We start from the raw sequence: 16,355 nt of genomic DNA on the forward strand, positions 1-16,355 counted from the left end.
CATTTTTAACAAGTCTGATGTAAACCATGGTTTGTTTACTTTTTTACCTCAATTTCTGGAACAAGAAGAACTTTAACCAAACCCAGAAATAAGGTTTACATTTATTATCAACAATTCAACAGTGCATAATGAAATCAGTGAGGTAGGTATCATGTAATTAAAACACACGTGAGAGATGAACAATTACATGATTAACTTCAAGCTCAATTTAAGGTCATGAAAATGTACAAGTGGTTTATTAGAACACTTCTAAACTAATACTAATTATTGAATAAAGATGAAAAGTATATATAGTAAAAAAATAAAAAATAATAAAAAAAAGGAATCAGAAATAAGACAAAGGAAAAAAACACAGGACAGCTCCAAGGAACAGAATTAAAACACATTTCATAACAAAGTAGACAAAGACATAAATTAAGAAGCGAGATAATTATATCCTGGATTAATCTCCGTTAGCGGGCGTCGTCTAACCAAATATTTATTTTTGTGTTTTCAGCCATGGTATGTGTGCGCTCACATAAAAGGGGTTGAGATTCCAGCATCTGACCAATCAATGGAGAACCTGGCAGAGCGACGTCGTTAAAATGGAGGAACAGCTTATGAACTTAAAACAAATACAATTAATTTAAATATATGATGATAGCAAAGAGCAACAGTGTTAGTGCAACGAGCACCAGGACGGAATGCTGGCAGCGAATCACTGACTAAGAATGCGTAAAAGTGTGAGATTATTTATGATATTAATCCATTGGATGAAAAACGAACAGTGCTCTGATCAGTTTCCCTTTATTATATCACACACGTTTTTCTATTCAAGTAAACCTATTTATGACACACACTGGGATGAAAGCACATGGTTTCATTGTAGTATGTTCCTGCTGATGCGGTCAACCTCAACATTTTGCATATGAATGAATGAATAATTAATAAATTCACCAGTCCACTCATACAGACACACAGGCGTCATTAGCTGACGGTAGATGAGTCCATCAGATATGAATCTATATCTTTTCTAAATTATGTCATTGGTAAAAGAAAGGATTGCATTTATCCATTACTTTTTCTTTCCTAAACACAGCTGTCAGATCTGCACCAACCAGGATCTTCTAACAATAGGCCGGTCGTTTTCTAAGAGAACAGGTCAGGTCTGAAGGCGGGGGCTTTAGTACTCGCTAAGATCCTAGCTAAAGCAAAATCTGGTGCTGACCAGGTTAGTCGTTCAGCCTAAGTTACCATGGTGATTTAGCTCCTTAAGACGTTATCTAGCTTTGTAGGGCAGCACACACTGCAATACCTGCACAAGTTAAATATACAGTAGAAGAGCTACAATATGTTTTCATTCATAACTGGTGTTTAGTCTGTGGGTCCAGGACTACATGGCGCCCCCTGGGGGCCTGGACCGGGGTCCACTGTTTGAGACCCCTGCTCTTTAGTGAATTCTCATGTGTCGTTTCAAGTCACTGTTTTGAATAAATCTTTTCTGACAAACATCACAAACATAGGGTTTCTCCTGTGTGTGTGTTAACATGTGCCTCTTCAGATGTGACATGCGAGAAAGTTGTCTCTGACAAACATCACAACCAAAAGGTTTCTCTCCAGTGTGGATTCTCATGTGTTCCTTCAGTTTATACTTGCGATTAAATCCTTCTTTACAAACATCACAACTAAAGGGTTTCTCTCCTGTGTGAATTCTTTTATGTCGTTTCAGATCAGATATTTTGCAAAATTGCTTCTCACAAGCATCACAGCAATAGGGTTTCTCTCCTGAATGGATTAACATGTGAGGCTTCAAATGAGTCTTGTGCCAAAATCGTTTACCACAAACATCACAACCGAAGGGTTTCTCTCCTGAGTGTACGGTCATGTGCTTTTTCAAATACTCATGGCGACCAAATTTCTTTCCACAAACATCACAACTAAAGGATTTCCCTCCCATGTGAATTCTCGTGTGCCGCTTGAGTTGAGACTTGCGACAAAATCCTTTACCACAAACATCACAAAGAAAGAGTTTCTCTCCTGTGTGAATTTTCATGTGGATCTTCAGATTAAATCTACTGCTAAATGATTTCCCACACACGTCACAACCATGGGGTTTTTCTCCTGTGTGAATTTTTGTATGGACTTTCAGCTGTGTTTTGGTGCCAAATTGTTTCCCACACACATCACAACCAAAGCGTTTCTCTCTGTTGTGTGATGTTCCTTTGGTGTTGTTCTCAGATGTTTGAAAGTTCTCACAGCTCATGTCCATGTGTTCACTCTGAGCTTCAGACTGGGACAAAGGTTCCCTCCAATCCTCACTGTCTTCAGTGTCAGAGCAGTCTGTTTCCTCTCCATCAGTGTCTTGTTGTGTACAAGTGTTTGCTGCTTCTGGGCCTTCACTGATGTCTCCATTTGGTTCTACTTTCATGAGTTTAGCTGAGCTGCAGGTTGCAGGTTCTCCTTTGATGTTCTCCTCACTTTGTCTCCAGTGTAGCAGAGAACACTGAGCTTCCTCCTCTTCATCTTCACTCTTCACAGTAACAGCCGTGATATCCGTCTCCTGCTTTTCCTCCAGACTTTCCCACAGTTCTTCCTCTTCCTTCTTTATGTGGAGATGATCCTGGAGCTGTAGACCATCAGTAGATTCTCCTTTAGAGGAAACAAAAAAGAGTTTTTTTTTTGTCATTGTGTAGATTTTTCTACCAGTTTTGGTTTATTTTTGTGTGTTTTTGTTGAGTCGTTTTGTTTGTTATTTGTTTGTAGTATTTTTGCATTATGTTGTAGTTGTCTTGGGAAATATCACACATTTACACACTATGTTCAAAGTAAACAGACGGTGTAAAATAAGAGTGGTGAGATCAGTGCTCCTCTTGTCCACTAGATGGAGTTAAAGAGCTGAAGATGCACATCACTCTTTAGATGGTAAAGAAAATTGTTTAATAAACCACTTTTATCCTTAGCTTTTACAGCTTTGCTGTTAAGAAAAAAAGGGGGAGTGGTGACCTAGTGGTGAAGGAAGCAGGTTTATAATCAGAGGGTCACCATTTCAAATCTCACTGTGGGATGTTGAGCAAGTCCCATAACCCCAATCCAACCGCTTTGCGGGTGCCTGCAATTGGCAGCCCACTGCTACCCCTCGGGGAAAATGGGTAACATGCAGAGAAGAATTTCACTACGGGGATGAATAAAGGTTATATTAAGAAAATATCAAAGTACAAATTAAACTCTTTCAATCAATGTAAATTTTCTAAAGTCTTTTCTGCATTTTTTAAGCCAAGTGCTGAGTTGGTAATCTGCGTCCTAACTCCTTTTTTAATGAATTTAGTTTTTTTTTTTTTTACCTTGGAATGAAAGGCTGTGGGAGTGGAGACAAGACGATGGGATTAAAGCATTCTTTTTCAGTACAGTCGCTGAGCCCAAGGACACCGCCGGAGCCGGAGCGATAACAGAGCCGTGGCAGTGACCAGCTGTCAGCTTTACACCTGGACGTGTGTGACTTTTTCAAGGACACTGAATTGGGAGACAATCCTAAACTGCTTTTTCCTTCATCGGATTTGCCTTGAGGAACATACTTCAGATCTGAACAAAGACTTCCTCAGTAATAAAGTCTCCAGTTACTGAGGATCTGGAGATGGTTTCATATTTTAAGGAAGGATTAAAATTTCTCCCCTGCAATAACAAGTGTTCAGAGCGGAGCCAGTGTGATGACGTCAATATATTCCTTTCAGCAGCTGAAGGTCCTGAAGGACACATTGTTGTGTCTAATGGAGCCTGAAGAGATTACACAGTCATGGCACAGATTAGACGTGTGCTGTGGTCTCAGCACCTGGATGTATGTGTTTTTCCACCGAGCTGTGTGTTCATCCAGTAAGAACGGGGCTGGGAGAATGTTGAAGGACAGACTCAGAACTCCAGGAGACGGAGGCTGTGTCCATCATCCTGGATCATTCCTGGCCTGTTATCTGATTCCTAGGCTGAATATTGTGGATTTTATCTTATCAGGGCTTAGAGTGAGCTAGGTTAGAACCATAGGTTTAATTCTATTTCTATTATTACTGTATATATGCTTCTTCCCTGCTATGCTATGTAAACCCTTCACTCAAATAAAGCATTTATGAAAATCCAGAAAAGACTTTTTCCCTGAATGGACTGAATGTGTTTCAAAAGTCTCCATCTGAAGGTGTCTTAAACATTATCTAGTTTAATAACAACATTGCTCACAGTGCCAAATGTAGCCTATGTGCTCTTACTATTAATCAATTTCACCAAAATCCTGTTTCCTTGAAAAAAAGGTGTATTTGGTTTTATTTTGTAATGTTTTATTTGGAGACTTATTTTGAAGGTGCCTCTACTTCCTGTGAGTTTGCGGGCTTTACCTCAGTTCTATGAAGAAGCAGACAGGAGGTAAGCAGCTGCATCAGCTCTCCTGGTTAAATGTTATAGTTTTTGACAAAGACTTTATTTATTATATAATCAAACACTGTTTATACTTTATAAGGCTTTTGCCATGATTTCTTTTAGTACTTGATGTGTGAAATAGCGTTTTTATGTTAGTACAGCACTTTGGAAAGTTTCCTGTTAGCACGTACTGTATATGTAAGCTAACTAGTGCAGTCTCACACGTCTGTGGAACCTTTTCCTTTGGTTTTTTGCAGATTTCTGTGGGATTGTAAAACATAGAGAGACTGTACTGATGTTATTTTGTGTTTCACACAGGTGTGTAGACAATATATTGTACATATTTGTTGATTATTTTGTTTTGATTTATGTGATGTAAATCTGTTGTGAATGATTCATTGTTCATGTGAAAAAAAAGTGAAATTGCTATTATTCCACCATGTTTTTAAAAAATTGATGAAAACATTTGTTCTACAAGGAAGCAGACAGGAGATTTCTGTGGGATTGTAAAACATGGAGTGACTGTACTGATGTTATTTTATGTTTCACACAGTAAACCACCTTCCTGAATGGCTAACACCTGTGTGTGGCTCAGCTCATTAACACAGAAAGTTTCTGGTCGGCCAGTGCAGACACGACGGCTACACAAAGTGCCCAGATCAGAGGAAGGCTACGTGACAAGAACATCTCTCTGGGGCCAAGAGTGTCGCCCTGAGTTTGGAATTATCTGGAGGTGGTTGAGCAAGGCGTGAAGCAACAAAGGGGAGTAGATGTCAGGCTAAGCTTCTCTATTATATCAGCTTAATTAGCCCAAAATAGTGTATCAGAGTAATACCTGTAAATCTGGGCTCCTACCTAATAGGAAGAGCATAATGAGCTAAGATGTCCATCTTTCTTTATCTGGCAAAGAAAATTGTTTAATAAACCAGTTTTTATACTTATCCTTTGCTCTTTCACTAATATATAAAGCGATCATGCAAGTAGAAATCATACTAATTTGATTGATATGTCAGTGCTGAATTAACTTGTTTTATGAAAACTAAACATTTCAGTCAGTGCATTACCCTGACATGGATGGTCTCGTCCACCACAACACACAACGTTTCCCACGGATCTTCTGTAGCTCTGATGAGATGTTAACACACACTGAGCAGGTGGAGCTTCTGCTCTACACGAGTTTCTCAGGCACATTAAAGTTAAGCAGGCACTGGTGGGATCTGTGTTTAGGAGTCACTGATGATTTGTGTAGTTTTTTGGCAGTTTAAATGTGGTTTCAGGTGGTTTAGGAGCTGTTTAATGCAGCCAGGACGGGAGGAGGAGGGGGGTGCCCCTAATAAACGCTCCCCAGAAACACGTATTCCCCATAAAAAAGGTTCCTTCCTTCTCATAGTGACTCATTTCATGCCGATTCTGTCCATTTGATTTCGTCCGCGATTCCGTCAATGTGGATTTTATAGGGCCTTACTTAATTACTTAATTTGTGTAATAAGGGGGGGGGGATTTTTTTTCTCAATAAATAAATATCAATGTTTGGCGCCAGTGAATCGATAACGTATTGCTAGACGAAACATTGCAATATATCGTTGTATCGATATATTGTCACAATCCAAATGAACATACCCCCCCACCACTTCTATAAAGACAATATCACCTGCAGCACTTGTATATATTTATCCTCAATATTTATTGTTATTATTAATTGTGATTTTTTTCGTTTTGTTTTTGGTAACAATTTAAATTCTTTGTACTGTTACTTTGTTACTTTGTACTTTTAATCAATGTAACTTTTAACATAATCAGAGTGTGTTAACATGAAAGTAACAATTTAAAATGAATAACAACAAAGATGACTATATGTGATATCTGTGCATTTGTCATAACCTTTTCTTTTAACATATTTATGTAACTGTGATATTTCTATTTATCATAAAAATGTGTTTTACTGAAGGTTACTTAACAACATTGTGTTAGAGGTAATTTCAAATTCATTTCAAAATAAAAGTCAACTTAATTACCACACAGGACGTTGGCTGGAATCCTCTTGGTCTGGAACAAAGCTTTTATTTCCAGTTTCTGGGAAACAGTAAATATATTTAATCAGTTAATGATGAGCGTGAACAGCTGTAGAAATATGTAGGTTAGAGAAGTCTGTAGTAAACATGCTCATAGATCTGTGATGTTACCTCCTCAGGTTCTCTGTCAGTCTGCTTTGCCTCCTGTTTTTGCTGAGTCATGATCTCCTTTATCAACTGCAATTATTCACAGAGAAGAAGATTTAAACTAAAGGTCAACATGGAATCAAAAGATCACTGTACACATGTCAGGATAGATCAGCATAGATCTATATGAACAGGAACGTTTGTAGCATAGATCTATATGAACAGGAACATATGTAGCATAGATCTATATGAACAGGAATCTATGTATCCATGTCTCCATCCAGGGGGTCAGTGTGGACGAGTACAAATACCAGGAAGTGGTGATTGACAATAAACTGGACAGAGGGAAAAACACTGACTCCCTCTACAGGAAGGGCCAAAGCCGACTGTTTTCTGAGACGCCTGAGGTCCGTCAACATCTGCAGAAAAATGCTGTGAATGTTCTACGAGTCTGTGGTGGCGAGTGCGATCCTCTACGCTGTTTGCTGGGGGAGCAGACTGAGGAACGCATACACCAACAGACTCATCCACAAGGTCAGTGACGTTGTGGGGATTAAACTGGACTCTCTGACAGTGGTGACAGAGAGGAGGAGCCTGCCCAAGGTGAAGACCGTCTTGGTCAATAAGTCCCACCCACTCCATGATGTGCTGGTCAGTCACAGAAGCACCTTCAGCACCTTTAGAACCTTCAGCACCAGGCTGATCCAATCACGGTGCTCCACAGAACGCCACCGGAAATCATTCCTGCCTGTAGCAATCAAACTGTACAATGTATCACTATAACCAGACAGCTTAAATCGTTGTATATATCTGTATCATATTTTCATTATTATTTATCTTATTTTTTACTACCGTAATGTGTGCACTTGTATTTAATCCTTATTAAATTAACAGTCTTTTACTAAATTATATACATTTTGTCTTCTTTCTTTTTAGGGCAACTGTGGCTCAGGTGGTAGTGGGTCGTCTTCTGATCGAGAAGTTGGGGGTTCGATCCCAGTACCTGACTATGTGTCAAAGTGTCCTTGGACAAGACACTGAACCCTAAGTTGCTCCCAGTGGTCGACTAATGCCTTGCATGTCAGTCCTGTCCCACTGGTGTGTGAATGTGAGAGTGATTGGGTGAATGAGCTGATATGTAAAGCGCTTTGAGACTGTTTCAGTGGTGATAAAGCTCTATATAAATCAAGTCCATTTACCATTTTTTTGTTTCGTGTTCATTCTTTTTTATTTGTAATATTTCTTGAGGCTGTAACATAAACAATTTCCCCCTGGGATAAATAAACACTCCTGATTCTGATGTAACATAGATAAATATGAACAGGAACGTAGCATAGATATATATTAAGAGTAGCGCACACATCCAGTATCAATTTATATCAAAAGTAGCGCACATATCTAGTATAGATCTATATGAACAGTAGCGCACATATCCAATATAGATCTATAAGAACAGTAGCGCACTGATCTAGTGTAGATCTATATGAAGAGTAGCGCACATATCCAATATAGATCTATATGAACAGTAGCGCACAGATCTATAGACGTCGTCAGGCTGTGAGCTACAACACAGTTCCGAGATATCTAGCTAGCTCAGAGTTAGCTCCAGCTCCTGTCCGGTGGAAAAGGCCTAAGTGGTGCTGAGCTGGTGTTACGGTTCAACTGGTGACCGTGTTACCCTGAGGCTGGGCTGAGTGGAACGGTCAGTGTTAGGAAGATAAAAACGGTGCAGATGTTCTCCTAAAGGAGGTTTGACCGACAATAATCAGCTTTAAAGACGGAGAACAGATTCTCACCTTCTTCTTCTTCTTCTTCTTCAGCCGTAATACTGCCCCCCACTGGTCGTTAGTTTAACATTTGTTTTTAAGAAAACAACTCCCTCAGTTATTTGACGTAAATGTAATTGGAAAAATATTTTTATTTTGTATTCGTAATTGAGTTTAAAGATAATTGATTTTATAATTGGCATGGACATTTTATAAAAACTGTCATTTACAATGACACCTTGATAACCACATGTTACAGCTCTATTATTTACACATACGTAGCTAACGATTATTAAAATACGATTCATATAAAGTTTACCTGTCAGTTCTCTCAAGGATCATTTTACTACTTAAAAAAAAGATCATTCTCAGGGTATAATGACACAAAAAAGGCTCATACACCCACACCAAAATCATTTTTAACAATAATTTTATGAATAAAGAAGCCTATGAAACCAAGAGATGAAAAACAAATTACATGATTGATATATATAATCATGCTTTAAGACTACAAGGGAACCTCAGCTTCCCCTAAAATCAGTGGTCAAATATGTAGTGTTGTGTGTACATTTCATTGACTAAATATATGACAGAACACATGTATGTTTAGTTCAGAATCAGCTTCTTATAACAGGAAACTGACAGTGACAGCGTGACGTTCTTCATTCATTACCGCAGCGTCACAGTGTTAATAAACAGTGGTGAAGTTCAGCTTCAATTGACTTCAATGGGAGAGGATTTAGGGGTTGATCCACTGCAGTCAAACTAGACACTCATTGGATAAATGCTCGGTTATGACGCACTTAGTCCCGCCCATTGGACGCCGGGCTTCACAGGAGGTCTATGGAGCAGTGGGCTGGATCTGTCTGTTCCGGACGCTGGAATAATGGATGATGATTGGATGATCTGTCTCAGGCTAATTCAATTTTGATTGACAGCGAAATGAGCCAATCGGAGAGTATGACGTTGTAAGCACACAGGCGGGTTTTTCAAATATTTCAGTCCGTTGCTCTGTGTTGACACGGAGACTTTGCTGATCCTCTCATAGCGAATCAACTTCTGACAAACCTAGTGTCTGTTTTTGGTGTTTGTGGAGACTGTTACTGCTTGTGTTGTGAGACTTTTGACCAAACACTCACACTCCAGCGCGCAGCAGCTACGCGCGTGCGTGTGTGATAATCTACAAATAGTTGTTGACAACAAAATGTGAATTCTACTAGAATTCACATTTAAATAAACAGATACATTTTCTGAAGTAGGCAGAAAATGAGCTTCCCCTGCATGAAAGACCAGCAGCCGCCACTGTAATATATATATACATATATTATTTTACAGCTGATTTAAGACATGGGTCAAAACTGACCCGTTATCATCAGAGATGCTAACAGAAAGCTAACACAAGAGGAAGGTTATGTTTTATGGTCTTATTTAAGGTTTAGTAATAGTGATTAATTGTAATTGATTTTCGGGGGGGAAAATAATTGTAATTTTAATTGTTAAAAATGACAGTCATCGTAATTGAACATGGATAATGGAAGACATAATTCTAATTAATAAATGTAATTAACCCCAACCCTGGTCTCGTCACTTAAAAGAATGTAGTTGACTAATAATCACATAAAGTAGAAATATCAAACCCAGCCCGACTGAACTGATTAGTTCAAAGTTCTGTTACAGCATCGTTGGAGAGAAACACTCACTTTTCTGTAGATCTCACTTTAATTAACTGAAACACATGATTAAAAACTAAACATGAAAATACAATGCATGACAAAATTTATTTGTTACAGAAATGAAACTGACTCGAGTGAGATGAGTTTTGTTTTCATGAGCTTGAAGAATCTTGAAAAAGAACCAAAACGTAAACTTTTATCAATGGGTGAAAAAAGAATACAAATTGAAAACAATGCTGCTGTTATATATAGTCATTGCCTCAGTTGAAAAATAATTCTAAAACATAAAAAGACTTTGGCACAAATAAAGGGGCCTGTGATCAGGTGGAAAAGTCGATATGACACAAAGTAAACCCTCACATATGATTAGAGAAATATGAGGAAACAGAAAATTAGTGGTTCTTCAAATGTTCCATTGAAACAGTTTCTCTCTTGTGTGGATTTTGCGATGTTTGTTTAGTGGACACTTAAAATCCAAACATTGACTTCAAATCCCACATCTAAAAGGTTTCTTCCCAGTGTGTCTATTTATGTGAATCTTCAGGTGTTTTTGGCTCTCAAATTGTTTACCACAAACCTAACAACCCAGGTATTTCTCTCCGGTGTGCAAGATGCATATTAGTTCTTCAAATATGCATCGTGCTAAGTCTCTTTCTACAAACATTGCAACTAAAAGGTTTCTCTCCCATGTGTAGAGTGAGACTTGTCTTTTAACTAAAATTTGAACCTCACGCATCACAACCAAAAGGTTTCTATGTTGAATGGAGTTAATGTGTATTTTTAGACTTGCCTTTCGAGTAAGGCTTTGATTACAAATTTTACAACCAAATGGTTTCTCTCCTGGGTGAACCATCATGTGATCCTTCAGATATTTCTTTTGGCTAAAACGTTGACTACAAACATCATATCTAAAGGGTTTCTCTCCTGTGTAAATTATTGTGTGCTTCCTCAGATTAGTTTTGATAATAAATTATTTCTCACAGTAGTCACAACCAAAGGGTTTCTATCCTGTGTGAATTCTGATGTGTCGTTTCAGACCAGATCTGTCCCTAAATTGTTTCTCTCACACGTCACAACCAAGGGTTTCTCTCCTGTGTGAATTCTTGAGTGCCCAGAAAGACTCGCCTTACAAGTAAACTTTTGACCACAAACATCACAGCAGAACGGTTTCTCTCCTGTGTGAGTTCTCGTGTGGATCTTCAGATTTGCTGTGGTGCGAAATTCTTTCCCACACACATCACAACCAAAGGGTTTCTCTCCAGTGTGGATACTCATGTGATCCTTCAATTTATACTTTTGATTAAATCCTTTTTTACAAACATCGCAACTAAAGGGTTTCTCTCCTGTGTGGATTCTTGTGTGGATGTTCAAATTTGCTCTGGTGCTAAATCGTTTCCCACACACATCACAACCAAAAGGTTTCTCTCCAGTATGGATTCTCATGTGATCCTTCAGTTTACACTTTTGATGAAATCTTTTTTTACAAACATCACAACCAAAGGGTTTCTCCCCTGTGTGAACCATCATGTGATCCTTCAGATATTTCTTGTGGCTAAAAAGTCGACTACAAATATCACAGCAAAACGGTTTCTCTCCTGTGTGGACCCTATTGTGGCTTTTGAGATCCTCCCTAAGGCGAAACCTATTTCCACAAACATCACAGCTAAAAGGTTTCTCTCCAGTGTGGATTCTCATGTGATCCTTCAATTTACACTTTTGATTAAATCCTTTTTTACAAACATCACAACTAAAGAGGTTTTCTCCTGTGTGAATTCTCGTGTGGAGGTTCAAATATGTGCTGGTGCTAAATCGTTTCCCACACACGTCACAATCAAAGTGTTTCTCTCTTGTGTGGCCCTTCATGTGTCTGGAATGATTTGATCTGTGAGTAAATTGTTTCCCACACACGTCACAACCAAAGTGTTTCTGTGTGTTGTGTGATGTTCCTCTGGTGTTGTTCTCAGATGTTTGAAAGTTCTCACAGCTCATGTCCATGTGTTCACTCTGAGCTTCAGACTGGGACAAAGGTTCCCTCCAATCCTCACTGTCTTCAGTGTCAGAGCAGTCTGTTTCCTCTCCATCAGTGTCTTGTTGTGTACAAGTGTTTGCTGCTTCTGGGCCTTCACTGATGTCTCCATTTGGTTCTACTTTCATGAGTTTAGCTGAGCTGCAGGTTGCAGGTTCTCCTTTGATGTTCTCCTCACTTTGTCTCCAGTGTAGCAGAGAACACTGAGCTTCCTCCTCTTCATCTTCACTCTTCACAGTAACAGCCGTGATATCCGTCTCCTGCTTTTCCTCCAGACTTTCCCACAGTTCTTCCTCTTCCTTCTTTATGTGGAGATGATCCTGGAGCTTCAGTCCATGTTTACAGGAAACACCATCAGGAACATCTGCAGGAAACCCTGAACACAACCAGGAGCATCAGATACGTCTCTACACTCATTATTATTACAGTCTAATTATGAAATGGAGATTTAAATCTAAAAAAAGGGAATAAAAACCTCGCTTGAAGTAGAAATGCAGTGAAATAACCAATAGAATTACCCAGAAGCTGTAAAATTACCACTGATACTGTATGTGATTACAGACTCTCTCCTGGTTAGTTCTGGTCAAACTACCCTAAGCAGGCCAGATACCATCGTACACTGATAACATTTACCAAGGTCTCTTCTCAGAGGCTCCGTCATTGTTATGACTAGCGCTATCAGCAGCATACAAAACCCTGAGAACACAAAACAACATTGGACACACACACACAGAAACCTTTGAATCCCAGACCGGTGTACCCCAAAACCCCTTTGACCAAATAAACACATTTCACCTATAACTGTTCAAATTGACTCTTTCTCAATTCATTCAAAGCTGCCACAAGAACCACATGCCATTATTATTATTATTAATATTATTATTACTTTCTTTCTTCATTTTTAGCAATGCTTTAGTAGATAAGTGGTACGATTTTCACCAAAGAAGACATTTAACATTTTTAGAATCTGCTCCATCACACAACTATTATTTTATTTAAGTCATTAGGCCAGAGCGCCACAAGCTGACGAAGGGCCTCGTAGTAACCACACTAGTATGCGAACGCCACGTGCCCGTCAGTGACCAGGGACCCTTGTCATGTTGTAGGCATGCCCCTGATCTTTCTGAAAATGTATAGTTCATGGTACTAAAAAAGGGGGAAAACATTGTTATTGGGTTGGATTATTATTATTCTTTCTTTCTTCCAATTCACCTACTTTTCACCCACTGAACCATTATGTAGAGTCTCAAAAATTCAATCGCGCGCTTCTATAATTTCTGTCCATTTCTAATTTTAAAAATGCAAAAATTGATGCGACAGCGCCCCCAAGTATGCCAAAAATGCATTACAAGATAAGAATTGCCAAAAAAAAATGAAAATTGACACAGACGTAGACCATGACATGACAAGTAAAAAATATTATTAAGACCATGCCAAAAAATACACAGGAAGTCAAGAATCTTGAATTGAAATATGCAAAATTGCTATTTACGCTCACGTATTTTAACGTATTTCTCCTAGAACGTTTCACTGACGAGGTTCAAAATTGCTAAAGATCATCTAGAGAAGTGGAACACCGACAGTGACATTTGGATTCTTGATAACTTTTACGGTGTTTGCAGGACGAAGCCGTGAATTTTGGGCAAAAATGACAAAATATTCACTTATTGGAAAATGCTCCCATTTGCACATACAAACTCCAATTTGCGTCAAATGTGAATCAGTTGTTAAAAAAGCAGTGCAGCAAAGGCAGCAAGAGATGTTTATTGCCACTTGCAGCTTTATTTGCATTTATTTTTGATTCAGATTTTATTTCAAACTCCATGTTTTTTTCTTTTCTTTAGACATGGTTCTATCAATGTTCTACTGTTCACCATTCTATGAGCTTTTTTTCCCACAAGCTGTGATGTCTTTACATATTAATAACTGACTCTATTGTCTTATTTTTCTTATGGACTTTATTATGTAGAGTATTGTATTTATTTATAGTATTGTACAGTATTTCTCTACTTTGTATTTTACGTGGCTGATGTTGATATTTCACTCTGAGCTCTTTGCACTTTATCTTCTAAAGTGGTTTTTATTCTGCAAATGGTTGATGAACTCAAACTGAAACAAGGACACCAGTTCCACCAAAACACCAGTAAACCTCCTTTAAAGTACCTGACTCCTGACACGCACCAAGACGCTCTCCTTCCCCACTTTCCCACAATTCCTCCTGTTCGTCCTTTATGTGTTTCAGTTCTCCCACACTGGAACCTGATTCACAGAAAACAGCATCAGTCACTGACGACACAGCAACGTCACAAACGACGAGGCCCAATCAAGCCAAGCTGGATCTTCTGGACTAACCAACATTGTTCATCTTTTAGTTTGACAAACCTTCACATTTCTATATAATCCATTTATTCCTGTTAATATCACAAACAACATGTTGATTATAGTGTTAAAGTGTGATTACCGTCAGTATGAGTTGTTTGTTGACGCGCTGCCATGAGCTCGTTCACTGACTGGAATCACACACAGAGAAAAGTGTTCACACATTAAAGTCCATCTTCAGAGAAAGCTGGAGCTCATTCCAGGAGCTTAACGGAGCTTTGTGGAGTAAAGGAATCAATCAACGGCTCGTGAAAGTGTTCCAATTTCACTCCCAGGTCATGATGTTTGGTGTTCGTCTGCAAAGAAAGGCCTTAAAAAGGCAGAAATAAATGATGTCAGATGATGGACACTGATTAAAGTATTGTTAGAATGTTAGCTTATATGTGACCTGCTTCCTAGTTTAGGATCACTTAAGATCAGACGTAGTCTTAGACGTTTAAACATTCACAGCATCATAAAAAGGAGTCGATGACGAAAATGACAAAAAGAACCCAGGAAGTCACACCATCATGTTGTTGTTATCACAAGAATCTGCAGCATGGAGGGTCACCCCCCATCACTTGGGCTCTGAACCATTGAAGAAACACCACATATTTGAGACAAAAAAATAATTCATCTGAACACTTTTTTTTGTGTTGAAATCCAATTTTTAGGGTCTCAAATATGTTTTATTGAATTTGAATTTTTTTTGCAAAAAAATAATAAAAAAATTAACTTCAATAAAAACAGATCATTTTTCAATCAAAGATATTGAAAAGGTTTTTATATATATAGGTAAAGTGATTTTTAGCCACAATTTTTCTTATTTAAGTAATTTTTCATTGAAAGGTATTATTTAAAATGAATAATAAAGACACAAATCTACCTCCATAGCCAAGCATATAATTACATTACTGCCCAAATCCTTTGATTTTTTATTTAATTTTTTTTTTTTTTTTAATCCTGCAATAAGTGGAAAATGCCTAAGCTACATGCCCTCATTGACTTTTATTTTTCACCATGTATTACTGTCACGTATATCAAAGTGACAAATGGATACTTTATTTTTTCTGAATGTTTTCAGGACAAACGTGATCTGTGCAGCAGGAATTTGTGCTTCAAGGCAGCATCAGACGGAAACAGGAACTTCCTGGTTCCGGTAATTCTGGTGTCGGTGTTACCTGGTGACAGGGACCTAAATGTGTTGCTAGTAGCCGTTAGCAATGCCGGACGTTAAACACCAACAAAAAAGCTGCAAAATTGTTAATGTCGTTACTTAGTTTTCTTCATTACGTGAGAAGCTCAGAGTAGAAACTGAAATCGAAGTAAAAACATCACATCGCGCCGAATAAACTCGTGATGTTTTATCGTCTTACATAAATGAAATGGTCTGAAATAAAGAGGATTTACCTTTTTATTTAAGCTGCTATGACGACGCTGGATCTTTCAGGTTCTTTAAAACCAGTTCGGGCTGAAAAGTAGCCAGTGTTTCTTCTTCTTCTTCTGGTTCTATTTCTTCTTCGTGTTTAACGGTGGTAAACATCCACATTGGTGCACTACCGCCACCTTCTGTTCTGGAATGTGCAGCAGGAAATACACTTTTTTTCTTCCTTTATTTTGTTTTATTTATGTATTTATTTCATTGACAAATACGTACAAAAAAAACAAACAAAAACAAATATCGTATTTTACAATTTACAACAAAATTTCAAAATTAAGAACTTGCCAAGGAACAGCAACTTATAATTTGTTCAATTCACTCAAGATTAAACAGTATGATGGTAAACAATCATAAAAAAAAAGAAATAAAACTCAACAGGGGATATCGTTATGGCATAAAGGACGAAAAAAACGACATTAAAAAAATGAATAGTAATAGAATAGTAAGCATCATTCAAGATGTTATTCATTTTGAATAAAAATGATACATAAAAATGATAAATACACAGAAGTTCAAGGCAATCCTTGACACAAGGGGAAATTCTAATCAATTTTG

The 16,355-nt window shown here is 38.1% G+C and overlaps 2 protein-coding genes across 4 annotated transcripts; both read right to left on the bottom strand.

Moving 5' to 3' along the window:
- Positions 1 to 567: 567 nt before the first annotated feature.
- LOC114464004 (zinc finger protein OZF-like) lies at positions 568 to 8,361 on the bottom strand. Its single transcript, XM_028448029.1, has 4 exons — positions 8,333 to 8,361; positions 6,561 to 6,626; positions 6,393 to 6,450; positions 568 to 2,628 (listed from the first exon to the last, which is right to left on the bottom strand). Exons 2-4 carry the CDS (start codon positions 6,609 to 6,611, stop codon positions 1,430 to 1,432), a joined length of 1,308 nt encoding a protein of 435 aa, XP_028303830.1. The 5' UTR covers positions 6,612 to 6,626; positions 8,333 to 8,361; the 3' UTR covers positions 568 to 1,429.
- A 1,864-nt stretch (positions 8,362 to 10,225) lies between these two features.
- LOC114463996 (zinc finger protein OZF-like) lies at positions 10,226 to 15,906 on the bottom strand. Of its 3 annotated transcripts, none has more exons than XM_028448016.1 (4): positions 15,770 to 15,906; positions 14,463 to 14,690; positions 14,183 to 14,260; positions 10,226 to 12,377 (listed from the first exon to the last, which is right to left on the bottom strand). In XM_028448016.1, exons 2-4 carry the CDS (start codon positions 14,494 to 14,496, stop codon positions 11,008 to 11,010), a joined length of 1,482 nt encoding a protein of 493 aa, XP_028303817.1. In that variant the 5' UTR covers positions 14,497 to 14,690; positions 15,770 to 15,906; the 3' UTR covers positions 10,226 to 11,007. The 3 variants fall into 3 exon arrangements, with proteins under 3 accessions (XP_028303817.1, XP_028303816.1, XP_028303815.1); XM_028448015.1 differs by having other exon boundaries at positions 14,165 to 14,260; positions 14,463 to 14,511; positions 15,770 to 15,852; XM_028448014.1 differs by having other exon boundaries at positions 10,227 to 12,377; positions 14,165 to 14,260.
- Positions 15,907 to 16,355: the final 449 nt, after the last annotated feature.

The sequence above is a fragment of the Gouania willdenowi genome, chromosome 5 (assembly GCF_900634775.1).
Source record: "Gouania willdenowi chromosome 5, fGouWil2.1, whole genome shotgun sequence".
Lineage (NCBI taxonomy): Eukaryota > Metazoa > Chordata > Actinopteri > Blenniiformes > Gobiesocidae > Gouania > Gouania willdenowi.